This window comes from Egretta garzetta, unplaced genomic scaffold, assembly GCF_000687185.1.
Source record: "Egretta garzetta isolate BGI_Z169 unplaced genomic scaffold, ASM68718v1 scaffold271, whole genome shotgun sequence".
In the NCBI taxonomy this organism is placed as follows: domain Eukaryota; kingdom Metazoa; phylum Chordata; class Aves; order Pelecaniformes; family Ardeidae; genus Egretta; species Egretta garzetta.
The window spans coordinates 3,610,805-3,633,820 of record NW_009258669.1 but is presented as its reverse complement, the minus strand read 5'-3'; the positions used below and the strand labels follow the sequence as shown (position 1 = coordinate 3,633,820).

The 23,016-nt window shown below is 41.4% G+C and overlaps 1 protein-coding gene across 1 annotated transcript in view; it reads left to right on the top strand.

Moving 5' to 3' along the window:
- EFNA5 (ephrin A5) overlaps positions 1-3,759 on the top strand; it is a 60,978-nt gene extending 57,219 nt beyond the window's left edge. Inside the window, exon 7 of the mRNA XM_009648643.2 lies at positions 3,638-3,759. Coding sequence (XP_009646938.1) covers positions 3,638-3,759 — 122 coding nt within the window. The remainder of the gene's footprint in view (positions 1-3,637) is intronic.
- The last annotated feature ends 19,257 nt before the right edge of the window (positions 3,760-23,016 follow it).

The window sequence follows — 23,016 nt, the reverse complement described above, 5'->3', positions numbered from 1 at the left end:
ATACATTGGTACATTTATTAACAGCATTCTTCTCCAGAAGGCATTAGGATGACCTTTCCCTATCTCTAGGTAATGTATGAAACTAGAAACTCAATGCACTTTTTTTACATCTTGTGATTTGGTGAACATGGGCTAATTAATGTGTGTTTCTTCTGTTAGTGGTTTGCAAAAGAGATCATCCGAGTAACAAATGCCTGATATTAGGGAACTTGCTAAGCACTTTTCTTCAGCAGTGCTGCTCAATTCCCGTTGAACGGCTGTACCTAACTAGCACCATCACAAAAGCATATCGTTAGTAAGCAGCAGGCAAACCAGGGAACCAAAATCATACAAAGAGCATGTTGCAGTCTGAGATGAAATTCTGTTTGTGTTACCAGGAGGAAATAATAGCTTTAATGAGAAGGTTTGGTACCATAAAGTTCCCACTCCTGACATCAGTGTATATTTGCATTGTTATTTGGAGCAGATAGATAATCATTCCCAGATCTGCCAACTGCTGTCACACTTTTCTGTTACTAGGCTGTTGGACTTGCTGCTGCCTTGGTGGATCTTGTTGCATGTGATCTGTGTCGTGTACTAATTTACCTGCTGCTGACATGCATTTTCTGCTTCTGTGCTCTCCCCTAGCCTGCCACTGTCTTCTTCTACAGTAGACAGAAGAATTGAGAGGCAGGAGGGTCATGTTCAGCAGATTACTTACTGTCACCTTCTTTCTAAAAATCACTATTTGTGTGATTTTTGAACCATTGTAATTTCACTGGTTTTGTTCAGGAATTTGTAGGAAACTGGTCTAGAGGGATCACACTTGTTTCAGAAGTGATGAAAGTAATTGGCCCTATTCCTGTCCTCCTCTTCCCTCCCTCCTTAATAATAAAAATTAAAAGTCTCTAAACAAAAAATGCAGCTGTGCATAGCTGGAAAAAATATACCTGAAGCACATGATGTAAAGCTATGTGGTCTGGAAAATCCATGGCTGTCAAAATAATTTTTTCTAATTACTGGTAGCTTTCCCAGTCTTTAGCAGCAACCTTCCAGATTTTACTCAGAAATTTTGGCCTCTTCATCACTTGCCTTCAGTGTTTAAAATAAAGCAAAACCTTTTCCCCAAGCATTAAAGATTGTGCAGTGTTATAACTCTGCACCTTCAAGGAAAATAATATTTGTAAAGTGATTTTGCGAACCACAGATGAATTGTGTGCTTTAATATACGAGTGCAGAAACCTTGGGACTGCATTGACAGAAAACCCAAATGATTTCTTGAAAGGAACCCCTTAATGTTACATGAAAATTAATTCTTCTGTGAAGAATGGCTTTACAAAAATGGCATCACAGAAGATTTCCATATTTTTCATTTAAGAGAAGTAATATTTTTATTTTAGGGCTTTTCTCGTTGAGTGTTTTTAGCAGTAGCCAGTGTACCAGTTGTGGCAGTATCTGACAGTCAAAGAGAATGAGGATTTATTACTGCTCTACACTAGTTCTGCCCTATTGTGTTTTAGTGCTGACTCATGGATGTAATTAGGACAAAATTGTTGACATTCAATGTTGCAAATTCAGACTTACTTACAATTCTATTGATGATGCAAGAGGTAGAAAGTAATGCACATCATTCTCCTCTGTAGTTTTAGTTCATCAGCAATGAGTAAATGTTTCCAGACTGGGAAGAGCTGACTGTAAATATGTGGAAGGTGGTAGGGCTGACAGTTAAAACAGGGATATTTTTTCCCTGTAACTTCTTAGAGCATGATTTAATTGTGAAGCTGCTCTTGTGAAGTACTGTATTCTCACTGTGGTGTCACTGAAGTAACTCGGAAGCGAAATGTGAAACAGCCTTTGGTACTGACAGCCACTGGAACTGGCACTTTTCAGTAGCCAGCATTCACAGAAATTTTAGATTCCTTTGGAATAATTCTGGAGGAGAAATACTGGGGCCTTGTTCAGGGCCAAAGCGCCTGGGTGGGTCTCCGTGACCTGCGTGCTGAGGAGCAGCGGAACTTCCATCTGATGGTGTCTCTTTCTTACAAATGTGAACGTATTTACAGCTGATCCGTGCTTGCTTTTCATACTTGTGCCTTGAGCAGCACTGAAGACCTGTTGATAAGCCTGATGTGATTGTAGCATCAATTAGTGCTGGAAAAAAAGATACGATAAATTGCTAATCCAGTTTACTGTGCATCTTGCTGTGTAACCGGACTGGGGCTGAAGAGCCTATTAACCTAAATTATGCTAAGTGCTCTACCTGCTTTTGTGCTAGGTGTCAAGGGTATGAAGGGGAGGGAGCTTGTTTCTAGCTACAGCTAAGTAATGCAAAATGCTCCATGCCAAAGCGGCATGGTGATCCCTGTGTCCTGACTCCTGCTTTCCTTGGGGCCTCTAATCGGAATTGCACAGTTCTCACCCAGTGTAATCCTGGCAGTGCAATTTGTTGAGAGGGGAGCTACAAGACAGATACGTCATAGATATGTCGACATCTCATAAAATGGGGGAGCTTATTACACTAAGTAGTGAGATACTGTTAATTTTCCTGGAAACTTAGGCACTCTAAAATAACTTATGAATACATTTTGAGGCCAATTCACACTTACTAAAAAGGTATCACTTATTTCATTCATTTAGTACTAAGAAAATTCAAAACCAAAAAAGCAGAGCTGACTTTTTATGGCAAGCCTCAGACATACTACTTTTAAAATAGCCAAATTAGATAGCTGTGGATATTGAGGGCTTTGCAGAGCAAAATACCACACCTATAACAACACTGAAGTTGAACTTGACTTTACCTACCTTTTTATATATTACAAAGTGTGGCTTTAAGTTGATCTTTAGTTCACAAAAACTAAACAGAGCTTTGTTTGGTATCATAAATTTAGTATTTGCTACTGCGTTCTCTTCTGCCGCTAATGTATAAGCATGTTTTCCCGACTCAGATGGTTCTTTTTTTCATTACTTTTAGCAGCATATATGTAAATCTGTATTTTGTGCACCATAAAAAGTAGTCTGTTACCTATGAGGTTTTCCAGATTGAGTACGCGTTCTATAAAATCGGAGGTTGTCATATGTTAGCCTTTAAAATTCTGTTTCAGGAAAGGGAGACTGGTCCTCTACCCCTTGCGCATCCCCAAGCATGGTATATTTCAGTGGAAATTTTATGTGTGGAAGTGGAATATATGCTTGATCTTACAGACTGTGATTTCAAATTCAGGAGCCAAAATCTGTAACTCAGTAAGGAGATTAACTGTGAAATTAATTCTGAGCACATGCAACTCCCCTTCAAGCCCTTTTGAAAATCAGGTGTTTTTATTTAGCTGCCTCCCTATTGACATTGCTATCTAATGAGCCATCCAATGCTAGAGCTACAGTGTTTTATTAGAAGAGGAATCTTTCATTCCTCAATCTGCTGAAATCAGACTTACTTTCTGCTCCTCTGGTCTTCAGTGGGAGTTTTGCCAGTAAGAAAAGCAGGACTTGGCCCCAAGTTGGTTACATAATGAGGTATTACACGCTTGTGAAAGTCAATGACAGCACAAGGTTCATTGCCCTATTTCATAAAGGCACTGAAATCTACTTACAGTTGTCGGCTCAGTGAGAGTTTATTAAGGATGCAAAATCTCATTGGAATGTATGCTTTCTGTTTGAACAGATGATACCGTACATGAGTCAGCCGAGCCATCCCGTGGTGAGAACGCGGCACAGACACCAAGGATACCCAGCCGGCTTTTGGCAACTCTATTGTTCCTCCTGGCAATGCTTTTGATATTATAGCACAGTATGCTCCGGCAACCTGTCGCAGAAAATATCAGGGTCTTGGAACATCAAAGATCCACCTAACTGCTCATCCCAGGAAAGGGACTTTATTGTTTTTGCAGATGTCAAATTGTTATTTTTCCCTTTTCCCTTTTCTTCTCCCTTTTAGCCTGAACTCAGCAAAAATTTGAAGGGGATAACTAGCTTCAGCACCCATCCCTACCTACCCTGTGACTTTCTTAACCCCTCCATATAAATAAAAGGACTCCAAATGAAAATGCCAAACTATAATAGTGACACTAGTGATTCTTATTTTCTTCTGCATTCTCCTTTAAGAAGTCACCTCTGTTAGCTCACTGTGTCATCCGTATATGGACAAGAAAGAATAGTGGCAGACACAGTCAGTGAAGGATAAGGGAAGTGAGTGAAAGCCTGGGAGAGTTTTTCTCTCTGATACAATATTTATGCCTTCTCGTTCAGCACTGTTAAGATGATCATGCAAGGCATCGTGTCACCGTGTCAGGACTGGAGGGGAAATATTAAGAATAGGTATAATATAACACTGTTTCCTCCAGGAGTTTCTAAATGAACAGGCTTCTGAAAGGGGAAGACAATGTTTCTTACAGGACTGTCTTGAAACTTCTTTGACGGTAAAATTTGTGCTCATGAGTAGAAATGCTGTCTTTGGTGAGAGGAAGAAGTTAATATTTAGAAAGGTTAGCACACAGCAGGCAAGGTCAGATTTAGGAAACTTCACTGGGGGTGTGAGTGCCTCTGTTATTTCGTTTTAAGGGGATAATGCACACCGGATTATTTTATTTTAAAACAAATCACCGTGGTGCTACAATTTTTTTCTTGAAATGCAGAGGCGCTTTTGAGAATAAAGTGACCTTCCCCAGCGCTGACTTAGGAGCTGATAGCCTTGGATGCTACTCTGGGTGTTTATACATGCTAAGAGAGGACATCAGAGGCCAGAGGAAACGTGTTTGGGACACAGGATCTCCAGTGTGCTCTTGATTTGTCTCTCCTGCAAGTTCCTCAATCATGGGAATAAACCACACATAGAAGAAGCCAGGACAGTCTAGTAGCATTGTTTGGTGGGGGGAAAGAAATGAAGTGTGGCATATGGATTCAAGTGTTGATTTTTTATCTTTTCCCCTTCCAGCACAGTTTGAAGAGTAGAGGAAACGTGTTTATCAGCCGGAGATAAACTAGATGGGCTCCCAAAGACTTAACAAAATATTTTTTTAAAAATCCACTAGAATAGAAAATACATTATTTAGATATACTTTATGCTGAGAGTGAGTATATATGCTTGTCCTATTTAAACATGTGAGAGAAGTGGTAACCCTTGATGCAATTAGGAAATGGGACTGTCTTGTTCGATGGAATTAGGAGCGACCCTGTTTAAGGAATCTGGGCCTTGGCTAACACAGATCTTTAAAAAGTCATTTGCCAGGAAGTGCAAGCCTTGGGGTATTTTTTGGCTAGGCTGCCATGAAATTTGGACTGCTAAGCATAATCAGGGAAATATCAGACCAAGACTGAAATAAAGCTTTTCTAACAAAAACTGTGGCAATTATGTTCAATATGGAACAAAACATGGAGCGCATTCAAGCAAAACAAGGGGTTTCTTTATTAATTCTGAAGAAAAAGTCTGCTGTAACAAAACTGAGTGATACCACTTTGTGGGCTTTTTTAATGAAGAAAAGCTTTCCAGAAGTTGAAGCAGCCCACTATTCAAAAAAGGAAGAAAAGGGGGAAATAAATTTAAGATGTAAAGGAAGGTTTGTGCATGCTAAACGATTATCTGGGCTTGCCTGATCTCATACAACACGGTCATTAATGCAGGACCTGTGCTTACAGGAGGAATGTAGGAAATTTCCTCTAGTGTGAAGGGCACGGAATAAATATATGCAGTCTAAACAGTGAGGGAAGTCGTCATCTCATTACAGGCTCTCTGGTACTTGTCTCTCTTTAATGTGGATGTGCTTGGTGCACACACTAATACTTCCTGTAGGTAAGAATTGAAAAGCTTTGGATGAGGTGCGCTTAATCAAAATGCGCCTTATCAAATTAACCAGAGTAGGGATAATACTGCATGATAGGTAGCCATATTAAAATGATTTCGTAGCAATCACAGGTGATCACACCGGTAGCACCAATTTAATATAGAAATGGTGACTTCATGTTTCGTCCCTTGTCTCTGAATGACGTCGGAGTTCAAGACGTACGTTCAAACACAGCAAAGGGTCTTCACTAGTGTTACTCCTGGTGAAATTCACCCCTTTGTTTTATCACAGAACCCTGCTGGGTGACAATGAGGAAAAACATGAGTGATGCAGCCACGAGGCAGGTCCCTGCTCTGCCTGGCGTGGCTGGGAGCGTTCTAGGCACTGTCAGTTTGATACTTGATGGCATCAGGCAACCCCAGTCGTACCACGTACATCAACGCTGATGGGCTTTGTGCTGCGTTGCGAATCTCTGGATGCTCTAAATGCAGATGTTGGTGCAAATCAAGGAGATTTCTGCTCCCTTCCCCTTTACCTGCCGCAGCTCAAGTCTGAGGGACTGATTCTCCCTTAGCCTAGGTGGCTTGCTTACCCCCAGTGACCCGCACTCCTGGCTGCCAAAGGCATTGCAATGTGAAGCAGGGAAAATAGGGATCAGTCAGTTTAGTGGATACTATGTATCCTTTAATAGACAAGGTAACATTTCGTGTTAGTTTAGAATATTGTTTTGTACTGTACTTACTTGGATGGCAAAGGAAAGACAAGTAAAACTTAAAGCTATGTTCTTTAAATTCTGTATTATTAGCAACCTCTGTTGTATATAGTGTTTGATAATAAAGTATTAATTTGATTCTTATGTCTTTTGTAAGTGAGAACAATAGACTTTCAGGATATTAAAATCACGCGTTGATTACAAGACAGAGCTTTGAAGCATCAAGTGTGATCATGGCTGAGAACTGAGAGACAAGTGGCCATGACACTGCAGCATACAGGACTCATCTTTGAAAATCGTTCATCAATTGCAAGACTTCACAATGTCAAGACCTGGAACAACATGACTTTTGATGATCAATGTTTTGTCCTCAGTGTTTAAAGGTCTGATGTTGGAGCCCTGTGGTTTCTGTGTTAGTTTTTGTTCTTTTGTATCATGTTTGTTTCTAAAAAGGCTTTGGGGATATAACGAATCTTATGTTAATTTTGTTTGTTTGTTTCTTTTTTCTTTATTTTTTTCCCCTCCTGTTTTCCTTCTGGTTTTGTTTTCATGAATAGTTTTTTCCAGAAAGGATCTTGCCAGTGTCATGTGCGATATATGTATGTACTTGATTCCAAAAGAACTAGAAACAAATTTGGGAGGTACTGAGAGTAGAATAAGTAGATTGTTTCCTTTCCTATATAATTGTGGAAGGAAAATGGTTGTATTTGTACCTGTTGATTCCCACCCTTAACCCTCAAAACTGAACTTAATCCATTGCCCTGTGAGAGCAAGGGTTCAGTCACTTTCAGAGGCTTAGAGTGTTAACTCTTCCCCTCCTCTCATTACACTTGGATTTTGTAATCGCCAGTTTTAATGTACAACCCTCCACACTTCTCTTCCCTCTTCCTGCCCTTCCTCCTCTCCCACCCTCCTCCTTTTTAATTTGGAGCTGTGAATGGGCAGATCTGTTTCTGGTCTGGCATCACTGAGTTTTTCCCATGCATTCTCCCTCGAGCTTCTCAGATGTGAGACAAATCTCCCTGCAATAGGCTTGCTGCCATTGTCTGTACAGTTTAATAGATGCTGGCATGTTGGAGGTTACCCATGAGTCTGCGAAATCCGCTTTCCATGCTTACTCTTGACACCCCATTGAAGACACTCATTGTGTATGCATCTGGGTATGAAAGTCCAGCTCAGTGTGGTCCTGTGCTTGTACTGCCCTGCTTTGCAGTTTCTTTGCACTTATTCATTGAGTGCTGTTTTTGAAATGCTTACATTATATGAACTTAAAATGTTGAAAAAAACAAAAAAATCAAAACCCACCCAAAATCCCTGCCCCGTAAGATCTGTATTTGTAAATACACGTGTCCGTACAATTATACTTAAATAAAATTAAAGATTTTCATCATTTTAATTGGTTCTCTTAGGCTACATTTTTGTTCAATTAATTACGTCTTTATTTTGGGAGCTATTTGTGCCTGCCTTACATATTTGTGGGCAATGGAAAGCAATGAGGAGTACAAATGGGAAAGTGTAAAGAATGCAGTGGACACAATGACTGACTATCTAGAGCTGTAACTACCAACATCTTGGCTGATCTAAAGCCCCACTGCTCTGGTCTTCGCCTTTTTTTTTCCTGTGTTCATAGCTCTTCCAAATACTTAGGAGAGTAAGGAACTACGTCAACCAAGTGCTGGAGCATTACATGGTTTCCATCATCACTTTTGCCCTGTTCCAGGCTTCCTGAGCAGTCTTCCTTACTCCCATGGGTAACACAGGTGGTTGTATGGTGCAACCCTTGCTTCTTGAGGAATAGAGCCAGCCCCAGTGGTGTGCGAAAAGGGCAGCTGCACATGGTGCCCCTCTACCCAGGATGCTCCTCAGATGGACAAAAAGATGGGGTTGGACATGGCTTTGAAATCTCAGCCATATTTTTCTTTATAAAAGGGAGGAAAAGGGCTGAGAGCAATGGGGGCCTCATGGATGGGAGAATTTGAGCAAGGGTGCCTCCTGAAGGGAAGAGGAAGAATGAGGAAGCAAGCAACTGGCTGGCTGTTTCTCCTCCTTCTTTCCACCCCTGCCCCCAGAGGCTGATGTAGTGCCTTTAAAAATGCGCATGACTGGGTTGGTGTTGCCTTGTATTTAGGTCTGAAATTGTTGTCTTTGGCAGTGCCCTCTCACTAATCATATGATGGGTTTAAACTGAGAATTTAGGTCATAGAAGGTGGGGGGCACATACCGAAACCTATAATACATGCACGGTGCATTCAAAACTCAGCTGTAATTACACCATGTTAGCATTAAACTCACTGAAAGCTTTTTATTACATTTAATTAGTTGACAGGGCAGCAAGTACTAATTATAACTTACTCTAACCTTCTTTATAAATGAGAAGTGACAGCTTGGTGAGGGGAGAAGTGTGTGTGAGTATTTGATACAAAGAATTGATGCACCAGACTTTTTTCCTCTGGAGCTGTGATGTTACAACCAGGGTAGGGTTATAAGTGACACATGTTCAGTATGTCTTAACATAATAGCCGTGTCCAGAAAATATCCTGCAGTCTGACACACTTAATAGCCTTTGCTCAGAAGACACTCTGCTTTTGCTGAGAATGGTATTTGATTTCATTTTTCTGCATTAGCGTGCACAATGGGCCTTTGTGCTCCCTCATCTTTCCTTCTGCAGAATAATTCTGCTCACAGAGTACCTCTGAGGGCATTCTTAGGAATATTCAGGCATGTATCATACCACTGTGATATGGTTGTGTGCCAAAGTGGTTTTATTCAATCAAAACAAAGCTTTGATTTATATAGGTTAGAGATGTGGTAACCGACTGGGATGGTTAAATTTTTTACAGGCTTTAACAGCACAGGACTGAAAAGTGCCTCCTTCCCTATAACTCTTGTTTTTGTTAGCATTTACCTTTACTAGGAAGTTTAGTTTAATACATGATTTAACTTTGTATTACAGGAGGTGTATACATAAGAACGCAGATCAAGACTCAGCCTTCACTGTAAAGGCTGCAGCACAGACAGCTCTTGTACAAGACAGTTGTTTATGTTTGTATGCTTTCAGCACCATTTTGATTTGCTGCTATGAATCAAAGCAAGCTGAAGTATCACAGATTTAAAATTTGTGTAAAAATTTTCTCCTAGACCACAAATAAGCTTTTAAAACAAAGTATGTTAGATGCAAAAATACCCTTTAAAGAAAATTCAAAATGAAAGTGATATTGCAAAAAAAAGTTGGAAGAGCTAAGCAGTTTTTTGTTGGTTCCCTTCCCCAGATAAATCTGTTAGCTGACTGATATTGTCAGTCATACTTAATTTGAAAGAATTCAGACCACATGATCAATCTTGCAGACACCAGCACATCTTGAAACACTCATTTTTCCTATGGTGGTTCTTCAAGCGAGTTCCCATGTCATTTGGTTACACAAGGAGGAATATAAACACAAGAAATTGCAGGGCAGCAAGCTAGATGTCTACTTGGAGGGAAAGAAGGAGAATTTCCTGGTCTACCTAGAACTTTATGAAAGCATACACTGCATTCAAGATCAAGAGTATGGAGTGATTTCTAGATGCTTATCCACCTTGTAAAGTATCTCTGAAGTAAAGGAAGGAAGTAAGTTAATGTCTTTCTGTTTATACAATCTTAAATGCATTGTTACACACAGCTGTCTTTCAGTTCTTATGTTCAAAGCATGATCTATCTAAGTGCTGTTTTGTGGGACACGCTTGCCCACTTAGCAGTATATATTTTCCAGTACTAATTTTAACATTTATACACATTTCTTTATCCACAGACATAACTGCTGTTGGCAAAACTGAAGTTTTTGTCTGGATGGTGTTTGTAAAAGGAAAGGTCGAGTAAACGGATAGGATAATGTAGGTATAAGCATCCCTCTGTTCCTTCTACTGCTGAGAACCAGTTGTGCCTTTTGTTCTCATGTACTGTAACTTGCAGCATCTTAAGTTAAAGGTTCAACTAACCACGGGCCACCTAGTCCAAGAGTTTAGGAGGCTTGCCTTTTTTTTTTTTTTTTTGTCTCCTCACTGTCACTTTGCCTATTGCAAAACAAAGGAATGAGAAGTCTAGAAACTGAATGCAACAAAAGCAAAGCATCTTTAGGCCTTGAAGTCACAACCTCAATGGGATACTGAAGTTCTGATCCTTTTATACTTGGGTGTTGGGAATAAGTTGAGTTCTACATATTGCAAATGGCAAGCTGTGGTGCTGCAGCAACTGTCCTTGCCTGAGGAGGGTCAGAAGAATCAGGCTCTTGGCTGGGTGTGAATGCTTCAGTGGAAACTTGGCATGCTGTGTGTTACGTAGCGCTGCATGTATCCCAATGCTTCTGTTCGGTACAATGGGAGAGGGGTGGGGAAGAAAGAGAGAGCTCATTCAGTCACAGACGGCTAAGCAGCAGTGGGAAGTATACAGCAGACTTTGAGCCAAGGAAATATAAACTGTTCATGAGTAAAAGTGTTGCTTATTTGTTGAAGTTTGTAGAAACATTCACTAGAAAACCTGCAAGGTGCCAGATTGTGTTCTCTAGGAGTGGTTCTCTGGTCAAGCACTGTGCTTGTGGAAGTCAGGTAAAGATACACCATTCAGTCAGGCCAACATTGATCGGTTTTGAAAACCCACTAGCATTTAAACACATACACTTGAAATCTTGCATGCTACAAGGCTTCTCAAGGCTGTGCCTGGAGCTGTTGCACGTGGAGCCAGGCATCTCAGAATTTTGAAGAATCAGGCCCTTGTGAGAGGTCTCCCCCTGTTGCTGAGCCCTCTGTCTAGCAAGTACTTCAATGGTGGCTTTTAAACTTGGGTTTGGGAGTAACTTTTTGTTGCCATTGTTTTATCTTTGCCAGCAAAAAGATCCTGAATCGGGAGTGCAGAGCGCAGATAAACTGACTTTCAGGGGGCAGGGTACAGCTACATTTTAATTCAGGATGACTGCAAAGAGAAGGATGGCTGCTCTGCCTTAAAAAGGATTGAACAAGAGTATGGGTCATGCATGATGTTAATGCATAGACATTAAATGTGGGGCAAAGCCGGACGAACCCCTGCAGTGATGCTTATCAGGCTTTGTACATTGGTTCTACAATATCCTGGTCCTTGCACATACTTGCATTACAAAAGGTCTTGTGTTCCCCTTGACACAGAAGCCAAAACAAGTGTGCATATCATCCTTGCTAGTGAATATGTGCCCCTTTTGTTGTTGTTTATTTAATTAGTTATTCTACATTTATTTGCAGGTAAAAAGAAAGGAAAGCCCGTGCATGCTTCCTGTGCTCTGGTCTCATTAGCCAGATTTCCTCAAAACTCTTGTACTCTGGAGAAGTTTTGCCAAGTGGCTAAATGAAATGCACACAGTATGAATATTTATGCTGTTTTAATGATGGGATTTTTGCATCCATGAATAATAAAGGTTTTAACAAGAACGAATAACGAGATTGGCACAAAACAGTGAAGTGATTAATATAGCAACCTCTCGGTGCGGGGCCTCCGTTGAGAGCAGCAAGCAGTGCATGCCTCCTTCTCCTTCCTCTTCCTCTAGCACCAAAATTAGTCTGATGGGACATGCAGATCTTCCAGATAGCTTTGCAGAAAGCAGGTGTTTTATCTATGCTTTGTGCTACAGCCAACTCTGATATGCTTCATTTGAGGAAGCTCAAGGTTTTTGACTGAGAAAGGACCTTCAACTTCTGAACACTGTTTATTTCAGATACTCTCCAGCAGTGTTTTCATCTGCATCTGAAGCTGCCACTTTGCTTTGTCTGTTCAGGAGCAACTGACTGACAAGTGTGTACAAGATAGGGAGGTTTAGAGGCTGTAAGTCAAAGCAGCATGGTTTTCATGAATTGAGGCAGGGAAGGGCAATCCCCGCTCCTCCCTGTTCCAGCTGAATGATGCTGAAGGGAGATCGCTTTAAGGTCTCATCTTTGGTGAGGTACAGGCAAGCTGCAAGGTCATGAAGACCACAGCCCTCTTTGTATTTGTCTATAACTGGAACTACTAAAAGCCTGATCTCTTCAGTGTCAGAGTGAGATGCTGTAAGGTCATGATAATGACATGCTTGGAGGGAACACTGAGCATTTTACCCTCTGGTGAATTTTAGAGCAAGAGTTTATTACATGTTGACTATACCTGAGTGTATTGGGCCTGTGGGAGCAGGTTACAGGCAATGCACATGTAGTAAGTGATGTCAAACAAGCAAATAAAGAGACACCCGCTTAAAAGACTGGTGTGATCACCCTTTCTCTCTTAGCCAGCACCTCCCTTCACTGTCCTGTTGTCAGACCGCTTCACTGCCATCCTTGCTGCCACTCTCCCAGTAAAAATGCTCATTTCAGGGGTTGGTTTGGATCCTGGGTAACTGCTATCCATTATGTTTGGCGCTTTTTTTTTTCCACTTGGAGATACCAAACCCCATTTGCCTGAATTTTGACCAACCACGTTTTTGACAGATTTTTTGCCAAACCTGTCAATCAAGGCTGAAGTTCAGGGCTGTGCCCCACTCCTCATCGCGAGGTTGCCTGCCATAGTTCACTACACATCTGATAAAGATCAGGTCTCAGACTGGGCCACTGACAGCAGCCTTGCTTGAAAACGTAGGAGCTAAAAGATGCTTCAGGTAAGAGCTGGACTGGAAAAGCTGCCTAAGGCTAGGCACTGAGGTCTATATGAGTCAGATGATATCACATGCATTTGAGGCAAAATAAAGGAATTTATTATAGTAAAACTTTTTTTAAAAAAAAGGAAATAAAATTTAAAACACAACAATGACTTGAAAGAAGTCACAGCTGAGTGCTTTTAAAAAGATTTATTTAATTTGCATGGATAGGCAGGGAAATAAAAGAAGACTTTTGATCTTTGGTGCAGACTAAAATAAATCAACATAGATCTTATGTTACTTTCTTGCTATTGTCTCCATATGGAATTTTATTTGGTGTTATATCTAACACTGCAAAAAGAAGAGAAGAAAAATTCTTTCAGATTTTAAACAACAGTTTAAACTATTTTTAAAACTTTCATCAAGGGGCGATAAGCCCACTATGAAACAGGTCGATCCTTTTCTCTGTCTGTTTATACATGACACACAATCAGTATCATGGATCAAGTTATTCCCAAGAGTATTCTTTGGATGTCTCGTCACTGTTCTTTTCAACTATTTGCTCTTTTTGCATCCTTTCAGTGAAAACTTGTCCCAGAAGCCACCACAAAAGCTATTTACTTTGTTTCAAACATAATTAAAACAAGAAAATCACAAAGGAGTAAATTAAAGATCGCAGCCACTACCCTAGTTTCAGCTCTCTCGGGCAACAGATAGCTGTCTTAAATGTGTGGTTTAATACACTGAAGAATAATAAAATTCTTCTATTTTGAGACACAATGCAACTTGCTAGCTGCTTGTGCTTCAGGAGGCTGAGTACATTACAAGAACTGCATTTGCCTTTTCTTCTCCTGAATAAATTGTGAAGTCTGAAGAAGTTGCTGTGGAAGAGACCAGAATGAAAACGCACGCCTCTGCCATGTGAAGCACCTGTAGTATGTGCAGGACCCGGGAGAGATGTAACCCAGGCCAAGTCCTTGGAATATGTATCCCAGACATTAAATCTGGGGTTGAGGAATTGGAAACATGATGTTTTCAGAAATGGAAAAAGAAAATACATGCAGTCTTGCAATCTGGTTGGGGGGGGGAGGGGGTGGGGACGGGGGGGAAATGAAGCAAAAGAATGTCCTAATTGGGCATCCTACAGAGAAATGAAAAAAGAAAGCCATTCTTGTGGTAGAGCGGCAGGGCGTGGAGACTCCTGAGAAGAATCTTCTGAAGAAGGGAGAACACACAGTGACTCACTGGGCAAGCAGTTTCCATTTGGAAAAATTAGGCAAGAAATATTAACACACCAGATTTGGGAGCTGTTTACATCAACACAATGCACTGCTTATTGCATATACAGAGTGAGTGATACCGAGCCTGGAAACCGTCATGTCTTATCTAACCTCAGAGTATCCACTGTTAGTTGAAAAGGGCAAGTAAGAAACAATGCAAGTGTTTGAAATCTAGCAATAAGGAGAGGAACTTTATGAGCTGGGCACCTGGTGCTCTGCTGTGATCCCTGGCTTTTAATTTCTGGTCTGTCTCCAACTAAATTAGAAGAGAAGGTAGCATATCTAATAGCAATTCTGTCTGTAGGGCATGCTGCAAAGAACAGAATTTAAACACCATATTATCATACAAAGTATGCTTGTAGACAGTCCTTCTAGTCCAGCCACTAACAAATACACTCACACACTACTGTGCTGCATGTATTCAGCTGCGTAATTTGCCTGTCTGTTTATTTTCAGGGAATTGTTAACTCCACCATTAGAAATTAAAATGAAAACCTAGGGGCAGAAGTTTAATCTTTTGCAACACAGTTGTTGAATGGACTGGGAGCAAGAATGGGTAGGAAACTACAGTAGAATTAAGGAAATATAATGGGCTCTTCCTTGTGAGCCAGTGTACTCTCCCCCTTTTGCCCAATGCCAGCAGCCAGTCATTTCATAGTAATTAAACTTGAAAGCATTCCCTTCATTACCTAGTACTGTAGGGTAGGTGGCCAGGAGAGATGCTATGACAAACTTGTTTGGGCAGAGCGCTAGGTGTGGATACATACATGTGGCTGAAAAGCCTTTGCACAGGCAAAAACTCATGTGATAAACTATTTTTAACAGAGGAAGGTGACCATGACCATGACAAACTGTGTAAGAGTGCTCCAGGCCCTAAGGAACATCATAAACAGATTGTCAGTCTATACGGAGCCTGGCTTAGGAAATAGAGTTCCATTTTGCTCCAAAGTGTCAACTGCAATAGGCTATGGGTCCACTGGGAGCATACTGGCAGGGTGAGGAAAGTAACAATAGGCACTCTGGGGACTACTGAATTTCCAGTTCATTCCAGCCTGAGGTTTTCCCTTATGAGCCCACCTGGCTCTCCACACAGAAACATGGAGGCAGGAAAGCCCCGAGACAAACACATTTTAGCTTTAAGACCCGAGGTTGGCATTGCTCCCTGGTTCCCAAAGTTTTTTAATATACAGTTTTTTAGCAATCTTCCCTCCCCACACCCAGCCCTGTTTCTTTGAAACTCTTTATATGTAGCAATTAACCCTGCCTTGTCCAGATTTTTGTGAGGGTGAAAGGAAGGATGGAGCATTTTTTCTGGTGAGTAGATATTCCCCAAATCAGGAAGCTCTCCTTGTAAAACATATGGAGCAGAGGACAAGCATAGCTAGAAAAGGACAGTGATAAGTAGTGTGGTCTCTTTAAATGGCTCCTAGGCAGTGTCTCTTGCCAGTCCAGAGATCTGGGTTTCTCTTTCTAACCAGAATTCATTGACCTCTTGCTAAATTTGTTAACCAGTGTGATTTCCATCAGATGGATAGTGACCTTGTTTTCATCTTCAAACCTTTTCTTTAAGTGTTGTTTCAAACTTAATTCTGTGCTGTCACATCACATGCAGCTTTTGCCAGCCCCATCTGCTGAGAAACACAGCTGGGAGGCTAAAACCACTTGTGATGCCTCATACTCAAGAAACACTCATCTTAAAACAAATCTCTGTAAAATATTCTGCCAAATGGCATCTTTGTAAATCTCTTTCTCCAATGTCACTGAAAGGAGCAGACAGCAGAAGCTCTGCGTGCAAAAGAAGCAATCACTACCTACCCACCTGAAGCAAGTAAGAAATGTTAATTAGAAAAAAATCTGTAACTCAGAGTGCTTTACAGATCTGCCCACTTCTATTTTTATGTGGCAATATAAATCCTTTTTCAATGGCTGTTAAAACTAAAAACTTGGAGTAATAGGAATGGTTTGAAGGGGGAAAAAATGAACCGAGAGTTTGAACAACACTATATAAGTCTTCACTCACTCTGTAGGCAGTCAGATTGGGCTATTTTAAAATTAGCTGTAATTTGCATAACATATTTTCCTGTTATAATTCAATGTCTGTATTTATAGCCATGTCATAACAATCTAGGATTTTCTTTTTAGTTTTCCCTTTGGCTGGAGTTTATGATGTGTATGAAAACTGAGTCTAAGCCACGCACTGTTTGTTCCAAAAGCGCAAGCCAGATGAAGAGACATTGGGTTGTCGCAAGTTTAGAGCACTGTTTGATATGATAATTCCAGCCTCCAAGAATTAGCCTCACCAACTCTTGTTTTTCGCCTCTTAACTAAACAAAGCAAAGCTTTTGGAGTGCCTGATAGTTTGAAATAGCCAACTATGTGCACACACTCAGTTCTAAATTAAAGCTGGCTAGAAATCTGTTCAAACAACATGACACTTTTGTTTTTACATATTCATCCAGAAACAAAGAAGTCACTGAATGCCAATGTCCTGCAGAAATAGTCAGCTACAAGGCCTGAAAATCACTACATGAACACACTGCTGCAACAGAACAAACAGAAGAAAAGGTCATTTCACTGCATTTTGTATTTCGGGGGGACTTAAGCTGTCACAGCACAGATAGATCTTTGCTTTCCAGTAGAATTGCCACTTAGCAACAGTTTTGAAGCTTACATCAGCAAAGATGGCTGGACAGCACTTGCCGTAATAAAATTCTCAGAGGCCATGTGTGGAGGCTTCAAACTCCAAAAGCTCTATCAGGGAGACATCTCAGCCTGTCAGGACATGAAGCATAAGCATATGTTGGTGAGACACATTAAAATAATTTTTGATTGGTTTGATTTGCGTGAAACTTTCACTGTTGCATGTGTTCAACATGAGCCCAGCTTTTAATAAGTTTCAAACAAATGTATCTATTAGCCTCTCCATGGCTTGCTGTTCTTCACCATTCTTCTGCCTACCTACAAAACGTGTTAAAGGAGAAGCTGTGAAAGTGTTTCTGAGGAGTTTTTGGTATGTCACTTCTTCATTTTTCTAAGAAGTGAAGTTGAGAAATTTTTAGTGACGCAAGTGTGAAGCTGGCAGGTTGATCTGCCCAACGGCAAGAGTGCACATCAGGGTTGCTTCCTATGGAGAGAAACATTCAGAAGGCGGCAAGTCTTTCAGACTGTGTCTGATAAACACAGACCTTGGGTGTCTCATCCTCCTTTGTTCATTGTCACCTTGATCATTCAAGGGACTGAGAGACAATACAAAATAAAAGCAGACAGAACAACAAACAGAGATAACTAGGTAGGATGTACCTATTTTGTCAGGTTTGAATTTCAGTATCTGACCAATTAACACTGATCTCTTGGATATATTCGTGTGGTTTGACACTGGGCTCTGTGCCATCTGGCTGACTGGGATAATGGCAACAGCATAGCTGTGCTAGGGTAGTGAAAAAAAAAATCACCTGAGCAAACCTTCCTGATGTCTTTGGAGCCAAGTGCGCTGGACAGGCTGCTGTGTTAACACAGACATGCTAGTGCCTAAAACTGTCCTGTTCACAGTTAGCTTTGATGTTTTTTCATGACATTGTATTTCTGTGAAGACATGTTCTTTGTTCTCTACAGTTTGCTGTTCTTGGAATAAGCCAGTTTTGTTCCGGCAGAAAACACTTTGGAAACCAGATGAACAAGGTTGCTTGCAGGTCATCATCCTACTGTGTTAGATGATCATTTACATGTACTAAGGTATATATGTTTTTGTGGAAGTAGTCAAGCAGAGGAGGAAATGATAGCCACCTTTAAGTCCTGTTTCAGTACCATTTTCTTCGTTAATGAGGTATGTGGGGAGAGACATTAAGTAATTTCTAATGTGCAATTCAAATATGGGGCATATATCCTTCCTTCCTTTCTGGCTGAAACCCAAACAAATAAAAGAAAGAAACCAAAACAAGCTCCAGACCCTTACATACCAAGAGATAATTGGGCAAAATGAAAAAAAAAAAACCAAACATATGCAGCACTCTGCCAAGTTTGAAGAAGCTCAGCTGGGGATTAGGCAACAGAATACAGCATGGCAGGCACCAGACCTTTCTAAGAACCTGGTGTCTCCTATGGTCTTGTTATCTTGTGCAAAACTTTCTTAGGATGATATTACCAGCTGTGGTGGGTTGACCTGGGCTGGACATCAGGTGAGCACCAAGCCACTCTATCACTCCCCTCCTCAACTGAACAGGGGGAGAAAAATAAGCCTTGTGGGTCGAGACAGGACAGGGAGGTCACTCACCAATTACCATCATGGGCAAAACAGACTCAATTTAGGGAAATTAATTTAATTTACTGTCAATCAGATCAGAGTAGGGCAATGCAAAATGAAACCAGACCTTAAATCACATTCCCCCAAATCCTCCCTTCTTCCTGGGCTCAACTTCACTCCTGATTTCTCTACCTCCTCCCCCAAAGCAGTGCAGGTAGACAGGGAATGGGGATTGTGGTCAGTTAATCACAAAATGTCTCTGTCGTTCCTTCCTCCTGAGCGGGAGGACTCCTCACACTCTTCTGCTGCTCATGCATGGGGTCCCTCCCACGGCAGACAGTCCTCCATGAACTTCTTCAGTGTGAGTCCTTCCTGTAGGCTACAGTTCTTCACGAACTGCTCCAGCATGGGTCGATAATTTCCACAAGGTGCAGTCCTTCAGCAACAGACTGCTCCAGTGTGAGTCCCCCATGACGGTCAACAGCCCTGCCAGCAAACCTGCCCCAGCCTGGGCTCCTCTCCCCACGGGGCCACAGGACCCTGCTCCAGTGCAGGCTTCCCACAGGGTCACAGCCTCCTTTGGGCATGCCCCTGCTCTGGCGTGGGGTGCTCCCCAGGCTGCAGGTGGGGATCTGCTCCCCCGTGGGCCTCCCTGGGCTGCAGGGGCACAGCCTGCCCCACCATGGGCTGCACCAGGGGCTGCGGGGGAATCTCTGCTCCAGCTCCTGGAGCACCTCCTGCCCCTCCTCCTGCACTGACCTTGGTGTCTGCAGAGTTTTTTCTCACACATATTCTCACTCCTCTCTCTTGTCTGCTGTTGCACAGCATTTTTTTTCCTTTCTTAAATACTTTACCACAGAGGCTCTACCACCATGTCCAGGGGTGGATCCATCTTGGAGGTGGCTAGCACTGGCTCTATTGGACATGGGGGAAACTTCTAGCAGCTTCTTACAAAAGCCACCCCTGTAGTCCCTTCCCCACCTCCCTCATCCCCCACTCCCCCTTGCCACCCTAAACCAATACACTAGCCAATGTTGCAAGGGAAGTGTATGGCTATTTCAGGGCATACTGTGACAGTAGTGAGAGCTGCTTGCCGTCCACAGATTCAGTCTAAAGATCCTAAAAGATGTGCCTGTCTGATCCTTGAGAATATGACATTGCTTATGATAAAAATGACAATTTGAATGTCTAAGGAACTTGCTAAGCCAAACTGCTGAAAACAGCGTAGTTCCTCTTCCTTACCTTCTGCTCTCATATGATTGTACATTTTTTTATTGTGCATGTGCTGAATACTGAATACATTCTTGTTATGTTCTAAAATCACCACGATGGCACCAGCTGCAATACCTTTTATTTGCCTTGAAACTGCTTCAGGTTTCTAGTGAACACTGGGCTAAGTGCTAATTCCCAAACTGCAGGAGTAAGGTAGCATTTTTTTAAAAAGTTTGGGCTTTGGGTGAAATCAGCTTTTTTATTTTTATTGCTGTAAGGAATAGGTGTAAGGGAAGGAAAAGTACTTTCTTGCTCAGCTTTTTGTTCTAAAAGGCTGCCCTACAATGTATGTACCTGCCCCATGTCAACGCATGTAAAAAGTTCAAATATGAAAAGTAATCTAAGAGCTACAGCCTGGTGTAAATCTATGCACCAATGGAGTTCCCTCAGTTTACCTTGAAAAATACAGGCAATTTTTCTTCTATTTCTGTGTCTTGTGCTAACCTTTTAACTCTTAGGTGGCTTGGGTGACCTTGGTGTGGTGGAAAGACAGCTATCAGGGACCAAATTCCTCACAAGTTCCAAAAAGACATGAGAGTTTTTGTTTTATCTCTGAGAGACAATCATACCCAGGGTGACTTCTAGCCATTAGCGTATATCGGGTAATTCGGGATGAAAGCTTCCTACTGCAACCGTGTTCTTGGGCTTGTAAATTCAGTTCCACTTTTGGGGATGGAGCCCACTGTGAAATATAGTGCTTGGGGTACTAAATTGTTAACACTGATCAATCTTGGAGCTACTAATTTTTATTTGATCTCATGATCTCTGAACAGCCAGGCAATGCACAACAGGTGACATTAAACCAAGTGTGACCACTTCATCACTGTTTTGGACAGCAAACATCGTGACTGGGTAGGATATTCAGAAACTGGGGGTGATTTGGAATAGGAATTTGAGTACAATGTGTCAATTCTGCATTGTTATGTGGGACACACTAAAAGATCTAAGGAGGCCATGTTTAAAAATAGAATAATAAAATTAGTACAGTGCTGTCTACCCGGCGGGGCTGACATGACCTGACTTGATGAAGCTGCACATACAGAATGGCTTTTATTTTTAGGGCACTCTATCTGGGATAACAATGACTCTGCTGATAGTGAAGCAGTGGGTGTAGTTTGTCTTGATGGCTGGCACTTATGCTTGAAAAGAACAGAATAGCATATTTAAACTGTCAGGCCTTAATTGTTTCATTAGATGGTGGTACCTTTTGCACAAAAGGAGCAAGGGAGCTGCTGAAAGAAAGAATGATGAACAGCAATTCTAGAAGGGCACAAAGGTGCTGTAGGAGTTACTTCTCTTTCTTTGTTTCTTTCCAGTTCATCTCTGACACAAGGAGAAGTTTCATTTTTTAACATAATGACTGTTATTAAAATCAGCTTGAAGAATTTCATGAGCACTGTGGTGCATATCTCCCATATTTTTAGGTATAAATGAAACTAAAAAAATGTTCATGCCTCTGAATTTGGCTTTTGTGTCTCCAACATCCAATTTATTGATGATAATGATGACTTGCATTTCTAAATGTGTCTTTTATCCTGCAGGATCCCAAAGTGGTTTTAGAGACTTAATATATATGCATGAATCACTTCGTCTCTCATGTGAAGTTTAGCCACCACTGGGGTGTCAACTGTTTGACTGTGCAAAGCAACACAAGAAAACAGCTTGAGCTAGAAAGTAAAGAACATTAATCATATTCAAATGAAATTATTACATAACACCCACACATCTGAGAGCCCTAATAATACAGGCACTAATTGGGTGGTGGCACCAGTGCTGACCATCAAAGCTCTGAATTTACATACTGTCTGAAAGAACAGTTTAAGAGTATATTCAGGCTGCAAGATGTCTGTACATATTTTGCCCTCCGTTACTGGGAGTTATCCTGAGACAGAGAGTTTTGATGGGAATCTTTCCCTCTGTAAAACCGAGAAACACATCTAACTTCCCACTTGCACAGATGCAGGGATTCAGAACCTCTCCAACAAAGAGGTGGTTATATTTCATCATGAAATCTGATCCCAAAGGTAGGTGTTTTTTCTCAGTCATATTATTCTCCCCACAGAGGGTTTTTTTTTTTCCCTCAGATACAAAGGGTGGAATGTGATTAATGTCTTCTCAACTCCCGCGCTTGCTACTCTGGAGAAACTGAAGGGAGGACTTTTCACAGATGTCCTCTTTTATCCCCTGGAGGGAGGATGGCAGTAGTTTGGCTGCTTCTCCTGCGTGGGCTGTGTTTCTCTGCCTGTTAAGATGAGTTAGCTGATTTAGTTTGCATTCCATTTTTTAATTAGTCCTCTTTAAGTAGGAAGGTATCTTCTCAGTCCAGTTTCACTCTTAGTTAAGTCTTAGTGAGTGCAGACATATCTACAGCTGAGTTATACAAGACTGAGAGATCCCAGGTCTGATTCTCATCTATACTGAAGGCTTGAATACATTGTTCTGACAGCGTAAATTGGTTAAGACCATCTCTAGCATTCATCCTACACATGCCAGAGTTCTGGAAAGGGTCTGGTTGTAGGCAGAAGTTTGTCTTTCTGATACTTGGAGAATAATTTTAAAATCAGTTGTGTTGCTTCTGGGTAGTATGGTGTTTCCAGCCAGGTTTCAGTACTGGGTCTCCAAAAAGACACAGGGGAAGAAAAGCTTGTTCTACATCTGCTTTGCAGAGCGAGTAGAAGAGCAGGGTGCAGGAGAGATGGATGGATTGTGCAGCTTTCCACCAAATGCCCACTTCTTACAGACTCAAACTCAAGGAATCTATTGAACTCAGTCCAGTTGGTCACAATTTAATACGGTGAGAGGACTGAACAGAGCAGGGAGGGGAGGAATATCCTAGAGAAGGTTGGTCAAATGTCTTGAGAATGCTTTGGAAACCTCCTCTGGGAATGCCGTGCCTGAAAACAGGAATTTTCAGAAAGCTGCTGCAGAGAGCAAAGCAAATAAAAAAGGAAAGATTGCTGCAGAGAAAGAAACTGTTCACATACTATAGTCATGTTACCTGTTGCATTTGCATTTGCATTGAAAGGGAGTGGAGGAAAAGAAGGTGAGTTGCAACAAGAGTTCCTAGATTGGTAATCCAAGATACTGGGCAGGGTTAGCTTTCTACAATGAGCTTGCTACACACAGAAGCTGATGTTAGTATTTTATGGCTCCC